Source organism: Orcinus orca, chromosome 9, assembly GCF_937001465.1.
Source record: "Orcinus orca chromosome 9, mOrcOrc1.1, whole genome shotgun sequence".
NCBI lineage: Eukaryota > Metazoa > Chordata > Mammalia > Artiodactyla > Delphinidae > Orcinus > Orcinus orca.
In genome coordinates, this window is record NC_064567.1 from 105011879 (window position 1) to 105034793 (window position 22915).

Sequence of the window (22915 nt, forward strand, 5' to 3'; positions counted from 1 at the left end):
TTGAATTCTGAAAACTCACCTAGATATGGAAGCTATTGGAGTCTTGATCAAGTTATTCAAAAATGTGAAATAATTATCACCAATGATTTTCCAATCCATGTTTTCTTCATAACAAGGAGATTCCTCAGAGAAAGCTAAATAGGAAGGCATTTCATATATTGATTTCGAGTTGGGTATAAAAGTCAAGTCTAGTAAAGTGAGACATGCTACAGTGTTTCAGTTAACATGGTTGAAAATATAACGAGAGAGGATTAGAAGTCCTTCTGATTTGACTTCCGCTTTTGGCCAAGATGAAGTGCCACTGGCCGTCAAGGAGTGTAGGATAGAGACCCATGAACAAACGGCAGAAAATGAACAAGGTGAGGCCTTCCCCCCCCCGTGACTCAGAAGGCAGAGCTGGAGTCTGGTAGGCGTCCTGAGTTGAGGGAAAGGGGGTTTAGAGTCCGAAAGACAGGAGGGGTTCACGGGACAGAGTAGCTGCCCAGGGAGGCATCTGCTGTCTGCTGAGGACGAATGCTCCATGCATGAGAAGGAGCTCCCTGAGACCAGGGAAAGAACCACCCAAAATTAAAGATAAGGGGCCAGTGATCACGCAGGGCCAGGAACAAACTTTGTTCCTGTTACCCAGACTACAGCAATCCACGATTTGTTAGACATTGAGGAGAAGATGCCAAAAAGGTCTTGACTCAGTAACGGGGAATATTTACAACCTCTCTGAGCACTGCTCCAGCCCCGCCTAACAAATCTTAAAAGCAAGACCCTAAAGGATCAAACTATTTCAAGCAATGTTTTCGATAACGTAGGAAAACAACATAACAATCACAAAACAAGGCTAAATTCCTAACATTTGGCATTCAATCGAAAATTGCCAGGCGTGCACAAAAGCAGGAAAATGTGACCCATAACTAGGAAACAAATTAATCAATCAGAGCTTACCCAGAACTGACAGAATTCAGGTAGAATTACTAGAGAAGAGCATTAATCACATAAAACAGTTTATACTATTTAGTTTATACTGCATAGTTTTGTTTGTTTGTTTTTGTTATAAACTAATTTATTGATTTATTTCTATTTCTGGCTGCATTGGGTCTTCGTTGCTGCCTGTGGGCTTCTCTCTAGTTGTGGTGAGCGGGGGTTACTCTTCATTGTGGTGCGCAGGCTTCTCATTGCAGTGGCTTCTGTTGTTGCAGAGCACGGGCTCTAGGCATGCAGGCCTCAGGAGTTGTGCCTCGATGGCTCTAGAGTGCTGGCTCAGTAGTTGTGGCTCACGGGCTTAGCTGCTCTGTAGCATGTGGGATCTTTCTGGACCAGGGCTCAAACCCGTGTCCCCTGCCTTGGTAGGCAGATTCTCAACCACTGTGCCACCAGGGAAGCCCTATACTGCATAGTTGAAATACCCCAATGAAAAGGCAATACTTGTCAGGTCAGATAAAACAAGAACCAATTGTATGTTGCATGTACAAAATGTACTTGAAATAAAAGACAAAAATAACTTAAAAGTAAAAAGAGGTAAAAGACATACCACACTACATTAATCAAAAGGAAGCTTTCAGATGAAGTAGATTCCAGATGATAATATCATTATTATTTCATAATCATAAAAGCATCAATTAATTGAGAAGACATAATAATTCTAAATCTTTACACACATTATAACAGAGCTTCAAAACACATGACACAGGGACTTCCCTGGTGATCCCGTGGTTAAGAATCTGCCTTCCAGTGAAGGGGACGCAGGTTTGACCCCTGGTTGAAGAGCTAAGATCCCACATGCCGCGGGGCGAGTAAGCCCGTGCGCCACAACTCTGAAGCCCAGGCGCCGCAACGAAGGATCCTGCATGCTGCGACGAAGATCCCAACACAGCCAAATAAATAAATAAATAAATATTTTTAAAAAAAACCACGACACAAAAACTGATGAAATACAGGATAAATAGACAAATACACAATTATAGCTGGTGATTTCAATACCCCTCTCCAAATAATTGATAGAACAGGAAGATAAATATCAGTAAGGATACAGATTTCTTGATCTAATTGATGTTTGAAGAATGCCCCACCCAACAACAATATCGTACACATTCTTCTCAAAAGCAATGGCACATTTTCCAAGGCTACCATATTCTAGGCTATAAAAAAGTCTCAATAAATTTAATAAGATTAAAGTCATACAAAGAACGTTCATTGACTAATTCAATTAGAAATCAATAACTAAATATAACTGGAAAATCACAAATATTTGGGAACTAAACAGCTCATAGATCAAAAAAGAAATCAAAATGTAAATTAAAAAGTACTTTAAAATTAGATGAAAATGAAAGTACAATATTCCAATATTTGTGAGATGCCACTAAAAAAAAACAGTACTTAGGGAGAAATTAAGTACCTATATGGGAAATGAATAAGGGTCTCAGAGACTTCAACTTCCAAGTTAAGAAACTAGAAATGCAGAGTCAGTTAAACCCACAGTAAGTAGAAGAAAGAAAATAATAAAAGTGGAAACTAAGGAAATAAGAAAAAGAAAAACATTAGGGGAAAATGAACAAAACCAAAGGCTACTTCTTTGAGATCAATAGCACTGACAAACCTCTCTGCAGAGTGATCACGAAAAAAGAAAGGCACACATCACTGATATCATGTATGAGAGAGGTAAAGATTATACAGATTCTGTAATGTTCAGAGAATAACATGAGGGTGAGGGATGCCAACCCTCCACGCAGTAAAAAATCCTCTTGTAACGTACGGTCAGCCCTCCAAATCACATCCCCCATACCTGCAGTTCTGCATCTGTAGATTCAACCAACAAGAGATGGCACGAGTACTGTAGTATTTACTACTGAAAAACATCCACACACAAGCGGACCAGCACAGGGCAAACCCATGTTGTTCAAGCGTCAGCTGTATTATGAGATACGGATGACACTAAATTAGACAATTCAGATGAAAGAGAAAAATTCCTTGAAAGACACAATCTACCGAAGCTCATTTAAGAAGAAATAGATAATCTGCATAGCCCTATATCCTTTAAATAAATTGAATTTGTAGTTAAAAATCTTCCCAAAAAGAAAACTAAAGGCCCAGATGGCTTCACTAGTGAATTCTACCAAATGTTTGAGGGAGAAACAATACCAATTCAACACGAACTCTTCTAAAAAAACCGAAAAGGAGAAAGTACTCTTCAACTCATGAGGCCAGGATTACCCTGATAACAAAATAAGACAAAGATATTAAAAGAAAGGAAAACTACAGTCTAATATCCCTCATAGAACAAATGTAAAATGTTAAACAAAATTTTAGCAAGTTGAATCCAGTAACATATGAAAAAGATATATATCTTACCAACTGGGATTTATCCCAGATATGCAAGGTTGTTTTAACATTTTATATATATATATATATATATATATATATATATATATATATATATATATACACATTATATATATATATATGTATACTTCACTAGCATTTCAATAGCATAGAAATATTAAAATTTCTACAGTGAAAACTACAAGTTGTTAAGAGGAAATAAAGAACACATAAATAACTGGAGAGATATACTATGTTCATGAGTCAGAAGACTCATTATTACCAGAAAAAAAGTCACTCTCCCTAAATTTATCTATAGATTCAACTCAGTCCTGGTTAAAATTCCAGCAGAATTTTGAGACATTGACAAGCAGATTCTAAAATTCATATGAAAATGCAAATGACCTAGAATAGCTAAAAAAATTTTTTTAGAAGAAGAAAGTTGGAAGGCTTACACTACTTGACTTTAGGACTTACCATAAAACTATAATAATCAAGATCGGATGATACTGGTGTAAAGATCAACAAAGAGATCACTGGGACAGAGTAAACAGTGCAGAAAATGACCCACATATTTGCACAACTTATTTAACAGAAGTACAAAGGTAATCAGTGGAGAAAGGATTATCTTCACAACAAATTTTTCTGGAGCAATTAGATCTCCATATGCAAAAGATAAAATAATAAAATCTGATATGCACCTACATCATATACAAAAATTAACTCAGAACACATCACAGATCTACTTTAAAACCTAAAGCTATTAACCTTCTAGAAGAAAACACAGGTGAAAATCTTTGTGACCTCAAGAGTTAGCAAAGATTTCTCAGCTATATTACCAAAACCATGATCCACTGAAGAAAAAAAAAAAGATATATAGACCTTGATCAAAATTAAATCTTTTGCTCCTGAATGACACTGTTGAGAAAGGTAGAAAGACAAGCTTGAGACCAGGAGAAAATATTCGCAAAGCACGTATCTGATAAAGCGCTTCTATCTTGCTTTACAGGGAACTTTTAAACTCAATGATAAAGAAACACACAGCCCAATTTTTAAAGTGGGGGAAAGATTTGAATACACAATTCATGACTAAAGATACACAGACGATATATAAGCACATGAAAAGACACATGTTCAAATCACTACTCATAAATGCAAATGAAATCCATTACGAGACACCACACCTATTAGAATGGCTAAAATTTTCTAAACCGACCACACCAAGTGGAGGAATCAGAACCCTCTGGCAGAAGGGGCTCTGGTCGAAACTGTAAAATGGTACAACTTTGAAAAACAGTTTGTCAGTTTCTTAAAAAGTTACACATGCATGTACCATATAATCTAGCCATTTTACTTCTAGAGAAAAGAAAGCATATTTCCATTAAAAATTGTATATGAATGTTCCTCGCAGGTTTATTTGCAATAGCCCAAAACAGGAAACATCCCAAACTGTGAGTCGTGTGAATGAGTAAACAATCTGTGATACATCCACGCAACAGAATAGTACTCAGCAGTCAAGAGGAGTGAGCACACTGCCGCATGAATGGAGCTGAAACTAATTAATCACACTAAGTAAAAGATGTCATAGAACATACTATGGAATTCCATTTATATAAATTTCTAGAAAAGGAAAAAACTAACTGATGATGACCCAGGGCAAATCAGTGGTTACCTGGGGACCGGAGCAGGGGCTGGATTGACTGGAGAGGGGATTACAGGGGAGCAAGAGGACACTTTGGGGACAGGTGGACACGTTCCCTGTCTCAACTATAATGACAGCTTCACAGATACACACATCAGAACCTAACAAATCGTACACTTTAAACACAGGTGATTTGTTGCATGAATCAATTATATTTCAATAAAGGTGATTTTTTTTAAAGAAAGAAATCCTTCTAATTTAAGACAAGTAATTTAACCTCTCCAGCACCTATTTCAGAGGCAAAATTACATAAAACTTGCAATTTTTATACTTCGCTGAGTTCCTGCTGCAATAGACTGACTTATGTATATATAATTTTATAAGTGTTTAAGGGGGAAAAGGTGGTAACAATATTGAAAATTAGCACAGATGTGTGTGATTAATATCACATATTTTTAAAGCTAATGCTACCAGAAAACCAAGCCACTTGGAATAATTTTTTAAACAAAAAAAGAAACATAATCCACCACAGTGAATTCCATGGCTGTTCCTTGTGGTGCATTATTATTCTGGAATCATTTCTGTGGGGAGAAAAAGGAACTAGTGTCTATGGAAACTGCCTAAAAGTACTGCACTAGGAATTTCACGTACATTAGCTTACTTAATAAGAACTCAGTACAGTAGGCCGTATAATTTCTATGTCACCAAGGAGAAAACTGATTGCAATGGGAGGCCAGTAACCCACTCAGTAAAATCTGCGTCAGAAGCAGGGTCTGCTCCCAGCTCCATCTGCCTGCAAAACTCACTGCAGTCCATGATTTAAATACTTAGAGCAGAATCCAGTTATTAGAAAACGTAATTCGTGTTTCTGTTATATATAAATAACAAATTCTTATCACGTGCAGTTGGTTTTGTTTTCTACAGGAGGAAGGGGAAATACAGAATGTATAACCGAGAGTTGAATGCTGATCAACAGGCTGGTCATGCATGTAACCCAGAGCTCCTCACACTTCCACGTGCTCATAGACCATCTGGGTGTCATCCTAAACGTCACGCTCTGACTCCATAGGTCTGAGATGGGGCCAAGGTTCTGTATTTCTAGCAGGCTCCCAGATGGTGCTGATGCCACTGGTTCAGGGACCACACTTTGAGTAGCAAGGATGTAAGTGAATCAGGTCTGTGTACTCATCCAACACAGGCAGTAAAGGGCCCAGAGCCCACGAATTTCCCTTGGTTATTATCCATCCCCCCTAGCGGTAACTACCCATGTCTCCGCGTGATAATCAAAATTGCTTTACACTATACTCCCTACCCAAAATCTTAAAATATAAGTAAGTTCAATATAGAAAGATCTGTGAGCCTAACGTAAAACACAACGTATCAAAATGTGTGGAATATATACGGAGCTTTGCATACAGAAAAATGTATAGCCCTGAAAGTATATGTTAGAAAAGAAGAAAATCTGAAAATCAAGAATCTAGAAAAAGAACATCAAACTAAGTTTACTAGAAGGAAGGAAATAAAGACTAAAAGGGAAATTAGTGAAATAGAAAATAAATGTACAGTAGAAAACAACAAAACTCAGTTCTTTGTCAAGAGGAGTCAGTCACATTTCTGCAATGGAGCGTGTTTGGGCAGAGTTAAGCCCCTAGCAAGGATCCGTCCAAAGGGAAGAGGGTGGTCAAGCTCACAGGCTCCACAGTGAGCCTTCCCGGATTTGACACTTAGCAGTTTTGTGACCTACTCCAAGAATACTATCTCCTTGAGCTTCAGTATTCTCATCTGAAAATGAAGTTGTACCCAACTTACAGGTTGCCACAAGGATTGAATAAAGCAGTTCACTCAAAACACAACAAATGTGTGTGATTATCAATACCATTGGGACTTCTGAACCTGGACCTCTTGCTGATGATGAATGTAACTGTTTGTAGCCTGTATTTCTGGAAATGGTAAAACTGGGCAGAAATAAGTGATTAAAAAAAGGAGAGCAAGGTGGTAAAGCAGAAAGTTAACATGTAGGATGAGCACCCAACTCAAGAGAACACAGCCAACGCACTGGAGAAGCCAACACAGACCCAGCGCTGCTGTACAGGGCGCAGAGCCTGGCAGTGTAACCACAGCAAATGCAGGGACCCCTCTCGTGGGTGGTGAGTTTGATACCGAGAACCAGAGAGAGAGGGTCTCTGGCAGCCCCAAGACAAGTTTGAGGAGGAATGAAGGAAGGAGTGTTAGGTGGACATGACCACAGAAAAGGAACAGGAAATCCCATCCCCAGGCCCAAACCCCCTAGAGGTCCAAGACACAGGTGTTCCAAGGAGATGCTATGACCCCATGGGACAGAGCCTGTGGAACACATGGGAAACCAGGGCGTGTAATTCCCAAGGCAGATGGAAACACACAACCAGCTCTAGACCCGGAAGAGGCCAACTCAGAGATGCAGGGATCGCCCTGCCAGCACCTTCTCAAAAAAAAGTCTCTTAGGGGACGGGATGATTCCCTGCGAGTCACACAGTTGCAAGTTATGAGATTCATATTTCAGGGGATTTTGGGGTTTGAGGCTGGTAAGGAGAGAGTGGAGCACACTCCACATGGGTCTCCCCCATGGCAGGGCGGACGCGCTAAGGGAGAGGGTCCCACACACAGCACATCTGGACTTTCGGAGGTTGGGCCATGATGAGTCTGTACAGGTAAGTGTTCATCAACCAAACCAGGACAGTTTAGAGAGAGAAAGCAGTGACTGTGCCAGGACCCGCGGCCGTCTAGTTATGGCTGACGGGAGTAAATGCGGAAACCTCACGGCACCGTCCCGGTGAGCCACGCTTAGTTCCCCTCACTCACTAGGATCGATCAGCTCTTAGGAAGCCATGTTGCCACAGTGAACGGGGAAAACACCCTCATTCCTGACTTACCAAGAAGACTGTTCTGGAAACTTTCCTGCTTATTCACATATCAAGCCACCTGGCAAGTCTTCCGTATGAACCCCATGAAGGCTTTCCAGGGGTATGTCTGTTTGCGGAACGTTGGGCTTTCTCAAGTGTATGAAATACCCTGCAATCAAAAACAAAACTGAATAATGGTTTTCCAGAAGACAATATTACAAACTCATCTAAATACAAATATATACAAACGCCCGGCAGTCCAGTTATATAAGGAAATTAGAATCTTTGAAATAGTTTTCTTAATACATATTTGTTTATTTATGAACTTCCCCCACCCTGATTTGCAAAATGAAGGAAAATCATTTATGGGAGCACATAAAATATAAAAATGTAAGAACACATAAAATATCTCCATCAAGAGCAGAGAAACTGGAAAATTAATGTCTCCAATATGAAATGAGTTTTGAGCTAAGAAAAATACATTCCTATTTGACATATTTGACTATGAACGTCCTAGCATCTGAGGAGAATGGAAATTCATCACACATACAATTCACATTTGATAAAATAAAAACAAGGCAAATTTCCTGGAGAAGGAGAGCTCCCTCGAGAACCACTCTTTGGCATCCTGGGTGACGTGATAAACAAGCACCTTGAACTAAACGAGGGCCCTCGATTCCCTAGATTTCCTGTGAGATTTAAGCCAACAGTTAAACTTCAGAGGAACTGTTCACTATTTCACATTTTGTATATGCTTTCCAACAGTACCAAAGAGGTTAATCTTTTTAAAACAGAAAAAATAGTAAACAACTCTATTTTTTCATAAGAAATAGAATATACTATGTTGATCTGTCTCTCGAGTAGAGAAGGAAGCGGTTGGAGTCCTCTCGGTTTCCAATTGTTCGGAAGTGTTCCATCCAACAGGTACTTATGCCTCAGAGAAAAGCCAGTCCGTACAGTCGTGGGGGGAGACCCTGGCTCCCGGCAGCCACAGAAGCTGAGTGCAGGGCAGGCTCACTTCCAACAGCCGTGTCCCCAGGTCCTGCCAGTCCGGGGTGTCTTCCCGTGTTGAAACTGGCATATTTGTGGGCCCAGTAATGACCTCTTGCAAATGATGACCCTTAAAAGGCAGAGAGAACATTGCTTGTGGTACATAAAGCAATGAAGCTGTGGGCATCTGTGATGCAGCCTCTACCCGTTCTTACTCAGCTGGGGGTCCCTTTGAACTGTGCCCCGTACGGCTGGGACCACCTGGTCCTGGTCCTGGACTTGAGTCTTTGTTCAGGTGAACAGACCCCACATACAGCCTCAGACAGCCACAAAGCAGAGAGCACCCAGGCATCAAGCCCGTCTGTGTTGGCCTGTCCCCCACCTGACCCCAGTGGGGCAGACGTCCCAGCACCACGACCCTGTAACCGCACCCCATGGCTCATCGAGGCTGGGCTGGGGCCCCTGTTAACCAACATGGTGCAGAAGGAGGGACACAGCCCCTTTCTGAGGAGCGGCTCCCAACCCCTCTCTCACCTGGGATCCCCGGGCTGCTGGGGGACCACACAGACAGGCCACAAGGATGGAGAGACCCTGGGGCTTGGAGGAGACAGGACCAGCTCCGCACCACCCCTGCCCCTGGTGCCCTAGCTGCGTACCCAGAGTCCCGTAGCTACGAGGGAGGGGTCTGCTAGAACCAGCAGAACTACCCGCCAAGCTGCGGGGTCGTCCCTTGGTGATGAACAACCTAAGGCCCAGCAGGAAGGCTACCTACCCTGCACATAATACAGAAACATAACTGCGCCGTGACAGAGGCTTCACAGATACAGAGAAACTCGGGTGGGTTTCTGCCAGGAGAGAGCTTACAAACCAAGAGCACAAAAGCAACCGTGCCAGGGCTTCCCTGGTGGCGCAGTGGTTGAGAGTCCGCCTGCCGATGCAGGGGACACGGGTTCGTGCCCCGGTCCAGGTAGATCCCACAGGCTGCGGAGCGGCTGGGCCCGTGAGCCATGGCTGCTGAGCCTGCGCGTCCGGAGCCTGTGCTCCGCAATGGGAGAGGCCACAACAGTGAGAGGCCCGCGTACCGCAAAAAAAAAAAACAAAAAGCAACTGTGCCAGCAGGCGATGGTTTTCCCGCCTGCACACGCTTTCCCTCTGCCCGGCGCCCTCCCGAGTTCTCCTTGCTTCAAGTTACCCGCCTCCTTAAGGGCTCATGCTCTCATCTGGGAGGATTCCCAGATGCCGCCCTCTGAGGACCCAAGCTTTTCCACCCTCCTCGGCCAGGGCAGCACGCACCCTTCTGTGCATGAATACACACAGAGGAAATGTGCTGAGAAAACGCTGACTGGCTTGACACACCACTGCCCTAACTGGCACAGTTTATAGTTCACTAGTTTCATCGTTTCACTGATCTTATTTCATGGTTTATAAGGAAGAAGATAAACATGAAACAGGTAATACTGAAAATGAAATGAACTACGAAAAGGTGAACGTCAATATGTTTAGTGCTCAGTAAGAGGAGTGCAGGCCGGACTGGACATGATCCTTTTCACTAACTAATTCTCGACACCCTGCAGCCCTACACTGGGGGGCTGGGTGGCACGTGGGGAGACCATGCCCCCCCCAGGCCTCTGGCCCCTGGAAGCTACAGCTCAGCCCCAAGCCGACTGCCCACCGGACATGCCTCCGCCTGCTGTAGCCTCTGCAGCTAGAAATGGAGCAGGACGGGGAACCTGGACACAGGGAAGTGGATGCGGCCTGGGGAAACATTCTGGGTGCCCTTGGGGAGGCTCGTTTAACACCAAGCAGATTCTGGCCAGGTGGGTGGCACACAGCCTCTTAAGGTGGCCTCACAGGAGGGGGCGCCCAGGGGCAGCTGCCTTGTAAGACTGAGGCTCCAGTGTGAGCATCTTTGGTGAATCTACCTCAGAAATGAGCCCCCAGTGCCCGGAAGAGACCAGACGGTGGGTACTCACCACATCCTCCAGTGACTCAAGCAGCTTATGTAAAGTGCTGGCCTCACTGGAGGAGTGGTGACCACAGCCCAGCCCCTTGGGGACGCCCCGGACGCCAGCAGTCCCGGGAGGCAGGGGAGCTTCCGTCTGGGACAAGCGTCCGTTCAGGTACAGACCAGTGGCGTTCTTCTTCATCCGCAGCTAAAAGACAAACGAGAGCCTGAGGGGCCACCCGGAGAGGGGCTGCCATAGCTCTCTGAGAGCCAGAGCCCCGCAAACAGAAACCAGAGCTCTAAAAGAAAGCAAAGTGCTTCAAAAACTGCCTGTGCTCTTTATTGCACTAGCACCATTCATAACAAGAGCAAAAGGAAACACTGCCTGAGCGTCTGCAATGCGCTGTCCCAGGTGCTTACTTGTGATCCTTTGCTGTGCTTTACCTGCTTTAGCTCCCCAAAAAGCACGTCCTTTTCCAGTTTCGACTGGCCAGGCCCAGCGGGTCGAGAGTCCTTAGAAGATGTCTCCAGGCGAATGAGGATTTCTGTAGGATGGACAGACAGACGGGTTACCATTCACCCCCTGCCAGCTGCTCCACGCCCGACCCCTCCCTCATGTGGCCGTGAATCGAGAGGCTGAATCCTGGCAGCCGGCCGGTCAGCCTCTGGACCTGCTATCAGACACTTCACGTCCCCCCGAGGGAGGGGCCTGACGAAGTCACCCAACTCCGGCCCCTCTTTCTGCAGACACACAAGCCTCGGGCAGCTGCTCCATCAGCCGTCTCACTTACTCCGTCCACCGTGAGAAGCAGCAGAGTGCAGACGGCCACCTCCCGGGACTGCAGTCAAGGAAGGGCGTCGGGGCAGACGAGGGGGACCTGCTATCCCCACGGATGCCGAGGGGCAGGGAGTGGGCAGAGGACGGGGTGTGGATGGGACGGCAGAAAAGAGCCTGTCCAGGCCCCAGGCCGGCTGACTCCAGGCCCCAGGCCGGCTGACGGGAACAGCAGGATGTGGTCCCCACTATGACACGCTACTCGTTCAGCCAGGATGTGCTGGGTTTGAAACATCCCTGGGCACCATCGACAAGCACGAATATGTATGCACGCCCATACCTCACCTCCAAACCTGACGGGCGGCTTCGAGCCTGCCTTCCAGCCGCTCCCATGTTCGCCGTGATTTGAGTTGGGGACAAATAACCCTGGAGCTAGTTTACCTCAGACAAGGTGTAGATTCTGGGCCACCACACTCCTGAGAGCCCCGTCGAGCTGGAGCAGTCTCATCAGGGCCGGCCACGGGGGCAGCTCCCAAAGGACGCGCTGCAGTTTCTGCAGGTGCAGTAATCTGAGGGCAGAAATAAATAAATGAAATGTAACGGGAAGCAGTTCAGTATGCCTCCTTGGGAAACAAAACTTCCACTCACAGGAAAATATCCCACAGCTTTGGGACTTCACAGACCAAAGTCCCACATTCCCCACGTACACAGATAACCAGGTTCTTGACAGGTCATATCGCTCGAATCCTCTGATTTGGGGATTCCTTCAGGTACTGAATATGGATTAAACACTCTTTACCCCAAAACAGAAAGGTATATCCCAAGTAGTGGGTAGAAGAGGTGAGGGTTAGGATAAAGTTCCAGGTGAGATTTAAAAATATTTGCCATGATTATGGTTCATGATATGACCCTGAGGTAGAGAGAGGAGGGGACAGAACAGAGAAATCCAGAAATGGATCCAAATGTAAATAGAAATTCAGAACACAAAGATGAAAGTAACTTGAGTCAGTGGTGGTGCGGGTGAGTAACAGAGGGTTTAACCAATCTTTTGGAAACATCTGATGATTTGTGACTATTTGGAAGAAATCAAGTTGGAGCTCTTGGACTTCCCTGGTGGTGCAGGGGTTAAGAATCCACCTGCCAGTGCAGGGGACACGGGTTTGAGCCCTAGTCCGGGAAGATCCCACATGTTGCGGAGCAACTCAGCCCGCGAGCCGCAACTACTGAGCCCGCGTGCCACAACTACTGAGCCCACGAGCCACAACTACTGAAGCCCATGTGCCTAGAGCCCATGCTCCACAGCAAGAGAAGCCACCGCAATGAGAAGCCCGTGCACCGCAATGAAGAGTAGCCCCCGCTCGCCGCAACCAGAGAAAGCCCGCATGCAACGAAGACCCAATGCAGCCAAAAATAAACGAATAAATAAATAAATGTGTGTGTGTGTGTATATATATATATATATATATATATATTTGCCATGAAACCTGCGGTTACCAGAAAATATTTTATATGGAAGCGTGTTTCGAGAGCGCTTCAGTGTCCAGACGGCGTGTGGCTGAGTGCAGGCTGCCCGCCTCCGACCAGACTCCGGCCCCGTGAATGGGGCCGGACGGGATGACCAGAGGCGGGTCACGTCCCTGCAACTCTGGGTCAGGATTGGGAGAAGGATACCTGCAAGTGGCTTCGGTACTTAGAGCAGGATGTGGCCACTGAGGCCCCTGATCCCCAAGGAGCCAAGAGACGGGGAGGGTCCCCGGGGCTTCTGGTCTATGGGGGCCCCAGCGGGACCCAGGGCGGAAGGGCCAGGACGTGCTGGAGGCGTGTAGGATCGTCCAGGGGGACCTGACATGGCATCTCTACTACTGTGTGTTAAGTAACAGAGATGTTACTTTCAAACAGCTTCAAAACAGGTAACCAAGCAGGGAAGCCTTCAACGCCCACGCCCGGCCCCCTGCACTGTGCTGCACGTGCAGCTCTCATGTGACAGAACAGTGTACCCCGTCCTTTCTCCAGCTAATCCTGCAGACGTCCGTGGCCGGCTGCCCGCAACCCTTCCTCAGCGCCCTCGGCCCGCAGGGAGCCGCACTGCCTCCCCCGCCACAGTCCCCATGTGCCCCGGTCAATCTCTTCAAAAGCAACGCCTTGCTTCCTAACTGGGTTTCAGAAAAAGAAAAAGGGTCGGCAGTGTTTTCAGTTACCACTTGTTAGGTGTGTCGTTAAAAACCCCATACTGGGCTTCCCTGGTGGTGCAGTGGTTGAGAGTCTATCTGCCGATGCAGGGGACACGGGTTCGGGCCCCGGTCCAGGAAGATCCCACATACCGCGGAGCGGCTGGGCCCGTGAGCCATGGCCGCTGAGCCTGAAAAAGACATACGTACAGCGCCGTACAATTCGCACATCACGACTCCCTCTCCACACCGTACAGGGAGCAATACTTTCTATGACCCACAGTTTGAAATGAACCTTTTGTGACAATATGAAGAAATCTTATTGTCCTCTTCCAAGGAAAGCCTTAACTTCAGGAGTTTACTAAGATTCATCAAGTTACTACAAACAGCCACACCTACTGAAGAAACAGACCCCGTGTTGCACTAGACTCCACCGTGTGTGTGAGTCAGTTTCTCTACCTTAAAAATAATAACACACATCCCACCTTTCCTACTTCTCAAATATTTCTGGACCTTATGTAAACATTTCAACTACACAAAAAGTTTAAATAAATAGGAAAACAAGTAGTTCCTTACAGGAAAGAACCTTTAAACTGTCTTTGTTCATTTTTAAATGAATGTCAAAGATGTTAAGACCTAAGGTCCACAATCTGAAAACTCTCTCAAACATCGTGCCCTCATTCGATTGCTTTCAACAGCTGGACAGGCATCCAGTTTGCTGCAAACAGTCCTACCAGGGTCCACAATGCAAGCCTTGCATTTTCCAGTTGCTAATAACTAGCAGTTTGTTGTCTAACCGGGGCTACATGGAATGCCTTCGTAACAGTCTTGTCATGCACACTTTAAAATCAGGGTTGTCTAGCCTAATCCACCAGGAAATGTGCCTTACATCCTGGTAGGTGTGTGGCTGCCTTGGGGGCCGTCGACTGCCACACTGTCGTTCAGGAGGAGAAGGGCAGCCTGCAAAGCTCCCGCCACCGTCCAGGCCTGGCTCCCTTCCCCAGACTGAGTCCCCAGAGCCTCCAGCCTGTGTCCAGTCCCTGCCAGGATCCTCTGGAAGAGGCTGCCCTTCTGCCACTGGTCAAACACCTGCACACTGAGAAACATGAACATTGTTATCAACGATAATAAACTGGAAATAATAGTGTTTAGTTAAGAAATAGTAACAAACCATTCTAGGTGACAGACGGCCCATTTTTATGTGGTTGGCAGATTGAGACACCTGTTGACAATTGTATTATGCTTTAATTTCTACTCAGAAATTAAAGATTACAAATTGCAACAGTGGGTGCATGCAACTTTTTTGTTGGTCCGATTTCTCTCTTTCCTTCCCTCCTTCCCATTTTCAAAAGAAAAGGTGATAACATACGTTTCTAAACAAGTGAAATATACCTTAAAAACTAAACTGACATGGGCTAGCATAAGTATATTCATATGCCTTAGAATTCTATCATAATTAATACATAGTTACTAAGTACATTTCATGTCATGAACTTGGGGATACTAAAGGCAATTCATATTGTGGATTGTCAACATTGCACCAAAACAGGTCCTTCCTGCCCAGACTGAGAGTGCGGGGGATGCAGGGTGGACAGGGATGTGCCCTGAACAGCTTTCACGTCACCACGATCTCACCACCCAGACAAAACGCACGGCCAGGGCTTCCACTGACCGTGCTGCTGCTGGTCAGCTCGATGCTGTCCCTTGATCATTTAGCACCAGATAAATTGAGTGCCTCCAAGTGGACAGTCAGACCTGTATTTTTTTTTTAAGGACGTTTATCCGTTATTTGAGAGTTTGACCTTTACCAGTGAGACATATTAGGAAAAAAGGTACAGAGGTGTGCTCTTTGAGAAAATATGTGATGGGAAATGCAGTGCCCAGTAAAGTGAACGGGGGGGTGGGTGGGTGGTCACAGGCCTCTAACTCACACCCCTCCCCGGCCTCCCCCAAAGCAGAAAGCTGTGAACCAGCCAGGGTCCCGCAGTTTCTGAGGCCACTGGCTGTGTGAGCACTCTGGCACTCCGCACACACCAGTGTCCCCGGGAAGGCAGTTTCCCTTCATATTACAGTCGCTGTTCAAGCAAAGGGCTTATCGAAATCAGAGTGAAGAGGCAGGCCCTTCAGCACCCAGTGCCCAGGGGTACCGAATCCCTGCACCAAACACCCAAGGAGGGCGTCAAAGGAGCCCAATGGAAATCGCACATGCCAAAAATAGATTATGGTTCTTGCAATTGCCAGGTGATGTTTAAGCCCAAGTGGGACTTTGTGACGACTGCATATAGGATAGATAAACAACAGGGTCCTGCTGTAGAGCACAGAGAACTATATTCAATATCCTGTGATAAACCATAATGGAAAAGAAGATGAAAATGAATATATATATATATATGTAAAACTGAATCACCTTGCTGTCCAGCAGAAATTAACACAACATTGTAAATCAACTATACTTCAATAAAAATTAAAAATAAATCAATAAAGAGGGCCTCTCTGGTGCCGGCTGTGTTGCGTGCCCAGCGAGCCAAGGTCAGCAGATGCACGTGGAGAAGGTGCACATGGTGTCCAGCCTGCGGGGTCCTCACGCTTCTCCCTGGGAAGGACGTGAAGTCAGAGAGTGAATGTCGCGGTGGGGGCGCAGAATGAATGGGCTGGCCCCTGTAACGCTTCAGTGAGCAAGATGCGCTGGCTCTGGGGCTGTGCTGTACAGCCTGTGCTAGTGTCAGCAGTGCTGTGTTGGACACTTGAAAATCAGTGAGAAGGTAGATCTCATGTTAAGTGTATAAAATTAAATTAAAATAAATAAAATCACCAACAAGGACCTACTGTATAGCACAGGGAACTATACTCAATATTTTGTAAGAATCTATAATGGAAGAGAATCTGAAAAGGAATAGATATGTGTGTGTGTGTGTGTATAACTGAATCACTGCACTGCACATCTGAAATGAAAACGATATTGTAAATCAATTATGCTTCAATTAAATTTTTTTTTAAAAACGTCAAACTCGGGCTTCCCTGGTGGCGCAGTGGTTAAGAATCCACCTGCCAATGCAGGGGACGTGGGTTCGAGCCCTGGTCTGGGAGGATCCCACATGCCGCGGAGCAACTAAGCCCGTGAGCCACAACTACTGAGCCTGCGCGTCTGGAGCCTGTGCTCCACAGCGGGAGAGGCTGTGACAGTGAGAGGCCCGTGCGCCGTGATGAAGAGTGGCCCCCACTCGCCACAACTGGAGAAAGCCCTCGCACAGAAACGAATACCCAACACAGCCAAAAATAAATAAGTTTATTAAAAAAAAAAAGTCAAACTCAGGAAAAAAATCCAAAAGATAAATAAATACATAAACAAACAAACAAATAAAATCAAGCAGGGAAAGATGCAGGAGGAAAGTGCACGGTCTGGACATGCCACGACACAGGTGTCTGCTGTGGGGCGGCACCTGTTTGCAGAGGTGCAGCTGGCTGGTGGCGCAGAGCAGGTAGTTTCTGGCCGCTACCACCTGGGGTCGCAGTCTGCAGGGTGACCCCCCCCCACCCCGTTCCTCTTCATTCTCGTGGCAGCCGGACAAGGCTGAACACAGCATCCGCCCCAGTGAACTGTCTGTGGGAATCTGGCAACGATACGGAAAATATTAAGAAATCAAGGGTCTTTTTTTCTGGGGTGTTTCTCTCCGAATAACACCACAATCTTGCCAAAGAAAAACCTCCGACATTTGCTTGACTGAAGTCGTAACAGGGTGATAGAGTGATAACGTCCATGTGAATCTGCCTGGAAGGGAGGCCTTTGGAGTTAAGGAATAAGTTGATGACATTTTTCAGGAGCACTGCTGTTCCTCCAGGACTCGGGGATGGTTTCAGATACTGTTTGTCTCCACTCTCGGGCCAAAGGCAAACATGGGCCGGCCCAGTTTAACTGATACCTTGGACTAACAAATCTGCTTTGCCAAAAACATCTTCTTTTCTAATTATCTATCAAAGATGGATGAAGTTGGAAGGGTTCAAATTGGAGCTGTGAGTCAGAAATTGCTTAATATTTTGAAACCAAACCTCCTTTATTTCTGTAAATGAACTTCTCTAATACGGCTCCATAAAAATACTTACATTCATGTTGGACGAAACCATGTTCCTCTATTACAGAGTTTTACGATTGTGGCGTCATCTTTCAGAAATCCCATTGGCAGCAATGGTCACCAAGCATCGAAGCCCCATTCATTCCCTCTGTAGTTCCCTTCAGGATCCAGATTAAAACTACTCCCTGTGACTATCGAGGCACAAAGCCACAGACTCCCTCGTGGTCTCTGTATTGTTTCTTTTTTTTTTTAATTTAAAAAAAACACAAAACACTCAGCAATACCACGTGGCCTGTCAGAGGAATATAGCCCTGTCCCTGCCCTCAGGACCCGAGCGGTCTGTCCGATGACACGCAGTGGGAAGACACCCTCTCCCAGGGCAGCAGACGCAGAGACCCCAGGCAGGCCAGGAGCAGCAGGGCCTGGAGTCGGCAGGACTGGGGGGACCCACGCTGATGCCATTGGAAGGCAGGTGGTGGACCCCAGAGATGCTCCCCTGTGAATCCCCAGAACCTGTTAATGTATCATGTCGCCTGGCAGGAAGGCCGTGAGGTTGCAGATGGAATGATGGGTGCCCGTCTGCCGACTTGAGATGAGATTATCCTGGATCATCCAATGACCTGAGGAAACTATGAAGGTCCTGAGAGTCAGGGTGATGCATTGTGAGAAAAACTCAACCAGCCATTACGGGTTCTGAGGATGGGAAGGGGCCAGCAGCCACTGAAAGCAGCTGCCTCTAGAAACTGGAAGAGGCAAGAGAACGATGCCTGCCTGGGAGCCTCCAGAAGGGACACAGCCATGCAGACCCCTTGATTCCTTCCTGGGCTGTCATTTGTTACAGCAGCCATAGAAGACACACCTGCGATACATGATGTCCACGGAGCTCTGTGGACACTCCGTGGTATGTCCTGATCATTTTCCTTTAATTCTAATCTCAAAATAGTTACCCTTCTAAGATAAAAGTTTTACATAGTTTGACTCAAACTATACCCTAAAAATAACGTGAAGACAGGTCACAAAGTGCAGAGAAAACTGGAGTAAAAAAATCAGCCAACTGGGGTTTCACATCCCACCTACAAAAGCACCTGTGAGAAACGCCAGGGTCACAGTTCCAAGCCCAACAGGAAGTAGATGGTTAATAAAATTACACCAGGTGTGAGACAGAGACATCAAACTCCTTATACAGCAGCCAAGGCTACGACCTGCCCGGCAGGAGGGTCTTTCCAAACCCCAGGCCAGCCCAGGAGTCAGCAGTGCATCGGGGGAGGGGAGCCAACTTCTAACCCCAGACCAAGAGCCCTGGCCCAGAGCCCAGAGGTGGAAAGCCTCAGTCTGCACCCAGAAGTGCTGTCGGGGAAGCACCAGGTCGTGGGAATCCTGAGACGTGACCAAAATCCACGCCCTGAGTGCAGACCCCGAGTCCAGAGGGAGGGCCTGGGTCTCCCCAAACATTAAGGACCTCGACCCTGACCCAGGGCGTCCCCCTGAGGTGGGAAGGGGGTCTCACGGGGCGGTCTGTGCAGGGAAGGGAGACAGGTGTGTCATGCTTGCGTCCTGCCCCACACGAAGCAGAAATGTCCACGAATGCGCCAGGTGACTAAAGGGACGTCAGCTAAAGGCCTCCAAACCTCGGGAGCTGCAGCGAGCAGGGTCTACGGGGTCAGCTGGTCTGACCCCGACGCCCTGATTTCACAGTTTGGAGAGTGAGGCTCAAATCTGGTGACCCCAGCTGCCCCGAGGACCTCCACCTCTGCTCCCCAAGGGTCTCTTTGCCTGGAAAGCAGTCCTCTCGTGCCCCCGCCCCATCTGGCCCCTGACTGGCCTCCAGAACCTCCCAGCCTCAGGGCCTGGCTTCTCCCCCGCTGCTGCTGAGAGCAGTAAGGTGCCCTGTTACTTCCAAACTGCCTTTGAGGCAGGGATAACATGGAAAACAGCGGAATAATTCAGGATTCGTTCTGCGTGAAGGTCATCAAAACCGAATAGGGATTTCAGGTCAGCCTGAACCTTCTGTGGGTCCCACACCAGCTCCTTCAAGGACAGGCTGTATCCTGACTCTGCAAGACAACCAATGATTTATACTGTCAGCTGCTATAACACTGTCACACGGGCTTCCCTGGTGGCGCAGTGGTTAAGAATCTGCCTGCCAATGCAGGGGACACGGGTTCGATCCCTGGCCCGGGAAGATTCCCACACGCTGCGGAGCAATGAAGCCCGGGCACCACAACTACTGAGCCTGCACTCTAGAGCCCGTGCTCTGCAACAGGAGAAGCCACAACAATGAGAAGCCTGCGCACCACTCACTGCAACTAGAGAAAGCCCGCACACAGAACAAAGACCCAACACAGCCAAAAATAAAAACAAATAAATAATAATAAAAAAAAACACTGTCACAGGTCGAAAGTCTTTCGAAAAATGATGTCTTCACTTCGAATGGAAAGGCAAATGCAGACCAAAGGTCATTTGGACTGTCGAACAGGAAAAGCAAACAAACAGAAGCTGGTATGGGATGCTATAGTGTGGTGACATGACACATGCTTCCAGACATAAATGACTGCAAATTTCTAGAGGGTAATTCGATAACATAGCTCAAGAAACATATGAAATTCACATTATTGGACCCAGTAATTTTATTTTAAAAATATCTATCTCAAGAAACCTAATAAGGCACCTGAGGGAAAAGTCATGTACCACAATGTTATTGCATTGGTTTTGTACTGATTAAATATTGAAAACCAGTTCAGTGTCTAGCACTGGGAAGAAAGGATAAATTACGGTATATTTATAGCATAACATATTCTGTGGAGTCTTTAAAAACATATTTATAAAAACCATTTTAAACCAAAGGAAAAGTTTCCCCTAACAGAGTAAATCAAGATACAAAACTCATAAAGCTTCCCAAGCAGCCCAGCAATGCCATGCAGAAGTGGCACCCCCAGAATACACATCCGAGACATCCAAGGTCAGATGACCTCATGTGCGTGTGGCCTGGCACCTGCGAACCTAAACGCACATCAATTCCAAGGCGGCCCTCCATCTGAACACCCAGCTCAAGGTGTTCAGATCATGACTCGACAGCCATCAGCTGAGCGCTACATGCCAGCACCGCAAACCCACCTGCTGCTGCGTGACCCCACGTGCCCTGAAATTAAGGCCGAGGGGGCAACAGAAAAGGCCCAGTCACGGGGAACTCCGGGGAGGTGGTGAAGTGGGGGACCGGGAATCCCGGCTGGGAAACAGACCTTCAGTTTCAGAGGATTGAGGTCTGGAGGCCTCCTGCACAGCACTGTGATTACAGGTGGTAACACCCCATTGTACACTTGAGATTGACTCAGAGATCATGATCGCCCGAGAAGGGCAACCGTGTGAAGTGATGAATGTTTTAATTAACTTGGTTTTGGTAATCATTTCACAACGTATGCATATATCAAATCATCACATTGTACACTTTAAATACATATAATTTTATTTGTCAGCAAAATAAAATAAAATGAGTATTTAATGAAAAAAAGAAAGAAAGGATACCTGAGTCAAGAATAGAGCTAAACAATCCCACCTTCCCCTGTGGAAAGGCTGTCTATTCAGTTGGGGGCTTTCTAAATCGACATCACCCGCCCCCTCTCACTGGCCTTATTGATTTTCACATATTTCTTCCTAATAGGAATTCAGTAATACGAGTTCAGAAGGGAGGAAAGGTGAAAATCAAAGAACCAGTGACAGGTCTATGCTTAGAGGACATCAAGTCCAATTACTTTAAAATCAACTATTTTTTAAATTATAAATAACATTTTTATTTGCAGCGACTGCAGAATTTCGACAGTGGTAGAAAGTCAAATCGCTCTGATTCCCAAATTTTCAGTCTAGGTCTCTCTTTTACGAACAGAAACAACCAATTCTTTCTTGCAGTTGATATTTTAATTAAATCATTTCTCTGAACAGCATTTTAGCTCTGTGGTGGCTGCCGATGAATTTAACCAGTGCAGCAGTGAAATGTCACAATAACAGCTGTTAAGACACCCACACCCATGGCCGCTGCTCCGTTCTCCTGCAGAAATACCAGCGTCGAAATGGCCACACGCAGCACCATTGCAGAGACCCTGGAAAAGGTGTGGCTGACTGGCAGCCAGTCTAAATGTTCCAGAGCTGAGAAGGAACTAGAAGCAAAGCAGAACCAGAACACCATTAGCAAAACAGGTGGCATCCGCCGACCCGTCCCGCCCTGCGCAGGGACTCACAGGTCCGCACTCCCCACTCCCGGGGCTGTCAGTGCCACCCTGAGTCCCTGGACCAGGAGCCAGACATGAGAGGTAAGTGCTCTCCTGTGTTCACCTGGGCAGCTGACGGGCTCAAAGTGCCGTCCCCTCAGAGAAGCCTGTGCACGGCAGCCTGCCCGCTCCAAGTTCCCACTCTCAGCCTGACACTCGGGGTGGGGTGGGACACCTGCTGGAGCGCCCCTCCCCCTCCCCCCAGTGTCTTCCCCCCGCACCCCCGCATCTGGCTGTGTCAAGGCTTCAGTCACCGGTTTTCACACTGCTTCACGGAACAAGGGAGTCCACATGTCTACAGCGTTAATTCTGTTTCCTAAGAATCAATATCTTATAACTAATTACAATGAAACTTGTAAATTAGAAAATCCATTCGATCCAAGTGGGAACATGTCTAGTTCTTTGCAACACCAGTAATGCCTAAGTTGTGCTTCAAACAGGCTATTTTCTGGCACTTCTCACTGAGGAAGCACATCCCTCTGTAGGGAAGAGTCTCCCTAGATAACAGAATGCATCTGGAACCTGGTTCCACGTGCAAATACTTAATCTCTATGAACGTGGACTTTCTTGATACTTGTGCCATCAAAGTAAAGTGTAGAAATAAAATTAATGCTGGAGCTTATGTGGTTCAACAGCCACCAATACCTTCTAATTTCAAAGGTTGTCTTGCTCTGATGGGGGCCCTCGGGCTCTCGTGTCTACTGCTGACCGTCCAGAGCTCGGGGCAAGAGACCAAGGGAAGCACACCAACCACGTTCAGATATTCACGTTATAAATCAAACCAACAAATGTCAAATATGCCCCACCGTCCCATGTTGGCAAGCACACCTTCATAACAAATTGGGAAGCCCTGTTCAACTTCAAAATGTAACGCA

The 22915-nt window shown here is 46.4% G+C and overlaps 1 protein-coding gene across 1 annotated transcript in view; it reads right to left on the reverse strand.

The window, feature by feature from the left end:
* The window catches only part of ABCA13 (ATP binding cassette subfamily A member 13), a 301396-nt gene that overhangs the window by 257507 nt on the left and 20974 nt on the right, over nt 1-22915 (reverse strand). Inside the window, 12 exon segments of the mRNA XM_049714700.1 lie at nt 20-134; nt 7861-7971; nt 7974-8017; nt 8778-8950; nt 10794-10973; nt 11210-11310; nt 11982-12109; nt 14598-14797; nt 17149-17319; nt 19711-19832; nt 21799-21929; nt 22011-22057. Coding sequence (XP_049570657.1) covers nt 20-134; nt 7861-7971; nt 7974-8017; nt 8778-8950; nt 10794-10973; nt 11210-11310; nt 11982-12109; nt 14598-14797; nt 17149-17319; nt 19711-19832; nt 21799-21929; nt 22011-22057 — 1523 coding nt within the window.